Source organism: Clupea harengus, chromosome 7, assembly GCF_900700415.2.
Source record: "Clupea harengus chromosome 7, Ch_v2.0.2, whole genome shotgun sequence".
NCBI lineage: Eukaryota > Metazoa > Chordata > Actinopteri > Clupeiformes > Clupeidae > Clupea > Clupea harengus.
In genome coordinates, this window is record NC_045158.1 from 24,166,165 (window position 1) to 24,173,664 (window position 7,500).

Here is a 7,500-nt window from a genome sequence, read left to right on the forward strand (position 1 = left end):
GCCAAACACATACGTTTAACTCTGTAGAGCGTGAGATAGCTAGGCTAGTTCATAGGCAGGTTAAAGCAGAGTAGAATTTTTTTTATATATATCCATCCACAGGGATATATGGTCCCCAGAGGGTTAACTCTGTAGAGCTACAGATAGCGAGGATAGTTCATAGGCAGGTTAAAGCGGAGGTTGGCTCTGTAGAGCTAGAAATAGCTAGGATAGTTCATAGGCAGGTTAAAGCGGAGTTTAACTCTGTAGAGCTAGAGATAGCTAGGATAGTTCATAGGCAGGTTAAAGCGGAGGTTGGCACTCACTAGCATCATGTTAAATACAGTCTGGAGGGACCCTCGTGACTATCATTATGGAGGACTGCGTGGGAATGAAAACTTGTTATATATTTCTCTCCCTCTCTCCATCTCTCTCTGCCCCCCCCTCTCTTTCCCTCACACACACGCACACACACACACACGCACAAACTCTCTACCCCCTCTTCTCTCAGTGTGTCTCCTCTTTTTTTTATCCATCTGTGTTTTCTCATCCCTTGTTTTCTCATCCTGCTCTCCTCCCCTCACCTCTCCTCCCTTCTCCTCTCCTCTCCTCTCCTCTCCTCTCCTCTCTCCATCTGAGCCTGTGCCTCCTGCTCTTCACTCTGACCCCAACTTCACTCCATCTCTCTCTCTCCCTCTCTCCCTCTCTCTCCCCCCCCCTCTCTCTCTCTCTATCTCTCTCTCTCTCTCTCTGCCTCATTTTCTCTCTCTCTCTCTCTCTCTCACACTCGTATCCTCTCTCCCTCCCTCCTTCTCTCTCTCTGAGTGTCTTTCTTTTGCTTAAACCTTCACAATATTTTTTTACTTCTCCTTTCCCGCGGTCCTTGTCCCTCTCCCATCTCCCTCCCTCCCTATCTGTGTTTCTCTCTCTCCTTCTCCCTCTCTCTGTCTCTGTCCCTCTCCCATCTCCCTCCCTCTCCCTCTCCCTCTCTCTGTCTCTGTTCCTCTCTCTCCTTCACTCCCTCTCTCTGTCTCTGTTCCTCTCTGGCCGTATTGATGGACCTTTTAAGGTGTTAGTGTTACTAACCTGCACAGGAAATGGCTTGTCTCCCTGAGTGAAGCTCTGTCTGCTGAACACACAGTGTGTGTGAGTTGCAGACGAGCGGAGAGGCTACGGAACACACAGTGTGTGTGAGTTGCAGACGAGCAGAGAGGCTATGGAACACACAGTGTGTGTGAGTTGCAGACGAGCAGAGAGGCTACGGAACACACAGTGTGTGTGAGTTGCAGACGAGCGGAGAGGCTACGGAACACACAGTGTGTGTGTGTGTGAGCCCAGTGGAGAACACTGCATGGCTGGGCCTCAGACAGCGCTGTTTATGTCTCCCTCGTTACCTGGAAAAACTCTAGGCAACCCCGTAAGCCAAACACCTGTGTGTGTGTGTGTGTGTGTGTGTGTGTGTGTGTGTGTGTGTGTGTGTGTGTGTGTGTGTGTGTGTGTCTGTGTGTGTGTGTGTGTGTGTGTGTGTCTGTCTCTGTATGTCTGTCTGTCTGTCTCTGTGTGTGTGCGCCTGTAAAGTCTCTCTTGTGAAACATCAGCTTGTCGATCAGGACCACCCATGTCAGAGAGAGAATACAGTGGAAGAGAGAGAGAGAGAGCGCTAGAAGGGGAGGAAGAGAGGGAAAGAGAGAGAGAGAGAGCGCGCAAGAAGCGGAATGAAGAGAGAGAAAGAGAGACAGACAAAAAGAGAGATACTCATGGCATTGCTGAGCGACTGCTGACCTCACCCCTAAGTGAGCAGTTGATTGGCTGTTGGATCTGGTTTCTCAGCATGTGCCTGGATTGCATGTTTCAGGTGGCTGCCTCCATACAGAACCAGCCTGCCATATGACGGCCAGCACACACACACACACACACACACACACACACACACACACACACACACACACACACAGAGGCACCTCTCCCTGACCCCATACAAGACCAGCGTGCCGTGTGACAATACAGAGCCTCCATTTGAGCATATCTGGTACGTCCATCTCACAGTGTGGATGGGTACTTACCTGAGTGGTCCTTTGTGACCACGCCTGACCAGCCTGATGGATGATGTGTGTGTGTGTGTGTGTGTGTGTGTGTGTGTGTATAGAGCCCCTCCATGGGATGCGACACAGGTTGTGCAAGTCTACCTTCTGATACACAAACTGCTGGGTGAATGAATGGTCAAGCTGCTGGTGATTTATGATGGCAGAGCACATACACACACACACATAGCTCTGTTAATCCTGACATGTTCAACACACACACACACACAAAGGGCCTAAACAGTACATACATACACACATTCACACACACACACACAACCACAACCCCATTCCAAACCTAGAACAGCCCAGCCCTGCACATTGCACTGTGATGTTTTCTGTAAGGCCTTCACCAGATCACTGTCCACAGACCAGAATAACAGCATGTGCTTCAGGAGAAATGCAGCTCCGGTTGTGTTGCTAGGATGGGTGTGTTGTGCAGGCTTATCTATCGTGGTAATGCAATGCTTATGGCGTACCTGGACACCAGTAATCAGATGCTGGTCTGTCTGGAGCATGCCCAGATGAATATCACAGTAGTGCTCCAAAGTCTGTGTGTGTGTGTGTGTGTGTGTGTGTGTGTGTGTGTGTGTGTGTGTGTGTGCCCATGCCCTGATGAATACCACAGTAGTGCTCCTCAAGCTGTTTTCTGCTTTTCTCTGCGTCTGAGATTCAGTTACTGCGAAACTCGCCACTTAAATGGTGGCAGTGGAATAGCATCAGATTTGATTTCACAAGCAAAATGAACAACCACCTCCGATCGACAAACACCTCAGAAAGCTTTTAACAACGCGAACACGCACACACACCTCAGCAAACACACCTGAAGGCTGTAAACAACACAATATGTGCGCAGAGCTTTCAACAAACACACCTGGAACCTTTTAACAATACACACACACACACACACACACACACACACACACACACACACACACACACACACAGCTATCGGCAAACACACCTGAATGTTTTGAACACAGGTACAAGCACACACAGCTCAGCAAACACACCTGCATCTTTCTACAAAATCATCCCACCCTGACCAAACCTTGACTGTGTGGGTCCGTATACTCTGCTCTGTTGGTTTATATTGTGTTCTGTTGTGTTTTATGCTGTTCTAACGTCATCAGCATCTCTGGGTAGACTCACCTGATGGCTTGTTGGTGGTGGAAGGGCTGTGCGTGCCGCTCGGCATTGTGGGTAGCGCCGGCGTGACCTTGGAGTTCTGGTCGCTCTGGATCTCGTTGGTGATTTGGCCGTTGCGCGTGTAGGTGGGGGGCTTGTAGGGCTTGTTGAGCGGGGTCGAGGGGGGGGGCTGCGGATGGGGCTGCGGATGGGGCTGTGGATGGGGCTGGGGCTGGGGCTGTGGCTGCGGTCGCGGCTGGGGCTGGGGCTGCGGCTGCGCTCGCGGTTGTGGCAGCGGGCGCGAGGGCACGTGGGTGCGCTGGTGAGGCTGGCACTGCTCCTCCAGCCGAGCGATGAGGGCAGACTGGTTGTTGGCCAGCGCGGCCAGGTGGCGGTACTTGTGCTCCAGCTCCCTGAAGCGGGTGGTGAGCTGCAGCATCTCGGACGTCTGGTTGAGGATTTTGTTCTCCAGCTGCGAGAGCTCGAGCGCGTTGTCGCGCTTGCGGATGATCTCGTGCAGCAGCTGCATGTAGAGCTGCGTGACGCGGGAGTTCATGTTGCGGCTCTCCTTGCGCAGCAGCTTGACCTCGTTGACCACGCCGCCGTCCACCTCCACCAGCTGCTGCAGCGTCTCGATCTGCCTCTTCTGCTTGTGCAGCTCCGAGTTGAGCACCTCCAGCTCCTGCTTGTGCACGCGGGCCCCGACCGCCGCCGCCGCCGCCTCCGGCTCGCGCGAGTTCACGCAGATGGCCCCCGTCACCTTCCGCTGCGGCACGATGAACGTGTACGAGCACTTCTCCGAGGACGAGACGTCGGGCGCAGCGGCGCGGCGGGTGCGACCAGCCTCCAGGAACTCCGCCCCCACACCTTCGCTGCTGTCGAACTCCTGCGCTCCCTGGTTGACCTCCGACCCCTGACCTGGCTGGCCACACAGCAGCAGCAGAAGTAACAGCACCAGAGTGGGGAAACCCATGATCACACTCACACACACTCTCATGAACACCTTTCCAGACCTGCTGGGGAAGAAGAGGAGAGGGAAGATGTAGAGGAGAAGACAGAGAGACAGAGAGAAAGACAGAGAGAGAGAGACTGGTTAAAATCATTTATGATCTGTCACACCACCACCATTTTGACCTTCAGTCTTCCCTAATCATGTCTGAGAGCTGTCTTATGACATGTTTGCATTGAACAGTCATTTGTCTTATATATTTGTCAATGTATGTCCACAGAGCTTCTCATTAAGCGATAAAATACAATGAGTTGGTCCAGATGACGGGATGTCACTGAAGCTGTTGTTGGAAGCCATGGACAAAAGATGTTCAGATGTTTGATCCTTCAGACTCTAAAATAACAAGGAACACACACCAGCTCATACTGCAGCTCACACACACCAGCTCATACTGCTTTTTATTTTCAGAGCAATCAATCTGCACTCGACACTTACGTCTGCCCACATTCCTCTGGGTGTGATTAGTAAGCCTGCCACGTCTAAACCGGCTGAGATGCAGCTCTCCTCAGTGCCCACCCCCAGTAACCCAGCTGCCCTGATACCTTATCACCCTGTTCCAGTAGCCCAGTGTTCTACTACCCCAGAGCCCAGAGCCCTGTTCCAGTAGCCCAGTGTTCTACTACCCCAGAGCCCTGTTCCAGTAGCCCAGTGTTCTACTACCCCAGAGCCCTGTTCCAGTAGCCCAGTGTTCTACTACCCCAGAGCCCTGTTCCAGTAGCCCAGTGTTCTACTACCCCAGAGCCCTGTTCCAGTAGCCCAGTGTTCTACTACCCCAGAGCCCTGTTCCAGTAGCCCAGTGACCGTGGTTACATGGATTCGAATAACTGCCTTAGTCGGACTGAAATCGCATTATCCGTTTCATGTAAGCACCTTAGTCGGATCGTAGTCGGACCGCACATAGTCGGACTAACACCCCTGGATAACTCGATCCGATCCAGTTGATAGTTCGACTATTGCGGCATGTAACGGTGAATTGGATAAGGAACTGGACTTTGCGTCTTTGCGCATGCTCCCTCTCTCCCTGCCAGGTCGTGACCCGGAAGACGAAAGAGGGATAAGTTGTCTCAACTGTTCATACTAATGACACGTTTTTTTATGAATAACCTGCAGACTGTCTCACAAGCTTATTTTTGTTGATTATGAACAAACATAACAGAAGAGGTCCGAAGATATGAGCACCTTTACAACCCCTCCTTAAACACGTATAAGGACGTTCCACATTTTATTTGCTTAAAACAACAGCAGTACTGTCAAATCAGCTGTCACTCGGCTATTACCTGACCAAGGTTCCATGGCAATGTTCCGAAAGCCCATTTTTCCGACAGCCCGCTGTTCCGAAATTGTGAGTACAGCAACGTGAACCACTATTGCCCACATGCACATCCCAATGAATCACACAATCATAAACATATAAATGCCTTTATTTCACAAGCATTAACTTGAATTCAGAATATTATTATACACACATGCATTTGCATCGCGATGATACAAAAATATTTGTATGATTGCCAACGCATGCATGCTTTGTCAGTGCTTGACAAGATCTGCGTAATGTCCTGCGACAATCTGCCGGTGATTTCCTTCGCATGAGTGGTAGCCTACCCCATATTCAAAACCAGAGTAGGCTAAGTTAACAAATATTGCCTAGGAAAAGTTATATGCGTTATATGCGTTATATGCGAGGCACGCGTGAGTTTAGTTGTGTTCAGTTATCTGGCGCTGAAAAAAAACACGAATAAGTACTGTTAAATCAGAAAGCAAATCAGCTGTCACTCGGCTATTACCTGACCAATACCTATCAAACTCGGTGATACTATTCACAACTAATATGTCCTTCATTCTATCAAATATGATGAAATTTGGTATTGTGCCCGCGAGGCACGCGTGACTTTAGTTGTGTTCAGTTATCTGGCGCTGAAAAAAACCACGAATTAGTACTGTCAAATCAGGAAAGCAAATCAGCTGTCACTCGGCTATTACCTGACCAATACCTATCAAACTCGGTGATACTATTCACAACTAATATGTCCTTCATTCTATCAAATATGATGAAATTTGGTATTGTGCCCGCGAGGCACGCGTGACTTTAGTTGTGTTCAGTTATCTGGCGCTGAAAAAAAACACGAATTAGTACTGTCAAATCAGAAAGCAAATCAGCTGTCACTCGGCTATTACCTGACCAATATCTATCAAACTCGGTGATACTATTCACAACTAATATGTCCTTCATTCTATCAAATATGATGAAATTTGGTATTGTGGCCGCGAGGCACGCGTGAGTTTAGTTGTGTTCAGTTATTTGGCGCTGCCCTCTAAAGACAGAGACGTGACAGGTGGATCGAGATATTTTCCCGTAAATACCTTTACCTAAATACCTTTATAGACAACATCGATCATACACTCCCATTGCACTCAAACAACCACACTCAAACGAGGAGATATTGTATCAATTAGCCTATTATGTATTGTATTAATTGCACAGAGTTCCAGTGGCGCATGCAGCCGTACGCACTGTGCGTACCTTCTGCTACGCGAGAAGAAGAAAAATATATCATGAACGCATATTTATTAAAATGGGGAAACTATAAAATCGGAGTACAGACAACTAATGCCCAGCGTTGACGATGCAGATACAGAGCTGGAAACAGGTAAATGAGTTACGCAGTGAACTTTATCAAGCCCTGGAAAGTTCGGCAAATTTCTAGCCAAACATTCATTGCGTCCTGAAGGTTTGTATCTATCTACGAAAAGACTGACTGGACTTGCTCTCATGAATATTCACACAGATTTGGAAATCGACAGCGAAGAAGTACTAAAACAATTTGATGCAACTGGCAGAAGGGCAATGCGTTTAGGCTGTAACCCATTATTTGCGCGCGTGTGTGAATGTGCGTGCGTTTCTCTCGCCTTTTATCTTTCACCTTTGAATAATGTAACTTATAAACACATCGGCCTGGCAGAAACAAACAAACAAACAAACAAACAAACAACCCAAGAGGCAACACGCATTTCTGGACCGATGAACAGACGCGATTCATGCTCAATCAACTGTTGTTGTTATTGGTAGTGGTGAAGAGGTCAAGCGGAAAGGGCTGTATCACCACTAGTTGTAATAAAAACAGCGCCACCTATCGTATCGGATATGACATGCTTTCGGCCAATGATTCGATTTATTCACTGCCATGTATATTGGGATAATAGCACCTACCCTCGAAAGAAAGCATAGTCCGACTAAGCAAAGATTCGAATTATACCATCATGTAAACACACTGAGTGTTCTACTACCCCAGAGCCCTGTTCCAG

At 48.9% G+C, this 7,500-nt stretch overlaps 2 protein-coding genes across 5 annotated transcripts in view; one reads left to right on the forward strand and one right to left on the reverse strand.

The window, feature by feature from the left end:
• The window catches only part of ralgps1 (Ral GEF with PH domain and SH3 binding motif 1), a 150,379-nt gene that overhangs the window by 63,130 nt on the left and 79,749 nt on the right, over positions 1 to 7,500 (forward strand). The gene's annotated exons all lie outside the window — the stretch shown is intronic.
• The window catches only part of angptl2b (angiopoietin-like 2b), a 27,817-nt gene that overhangs the window by 11,147 nt on the left and 9,170 nt on the right, over positions 1 to 7,500 (reverse strand). Inside the window, exon 2 of one of the 2 annotated variants that reach the window (XM_031570908.2) lies at positions 3,213 to 4,204. In XM_031570908.2, the coding sequence (XP_031426768.1) occupies positions 3,213 to 4,185 (973 nt within the window). In that variant the 5' untranslated portion in view covers positions 4,186 to 4,204. The remainder of the gene's footprint in view (positions 1 to 3,212; positions 4,205 to 7,500) is intronic. The other variant, XM_031570907.2, reaches the window with a different exon arrangement.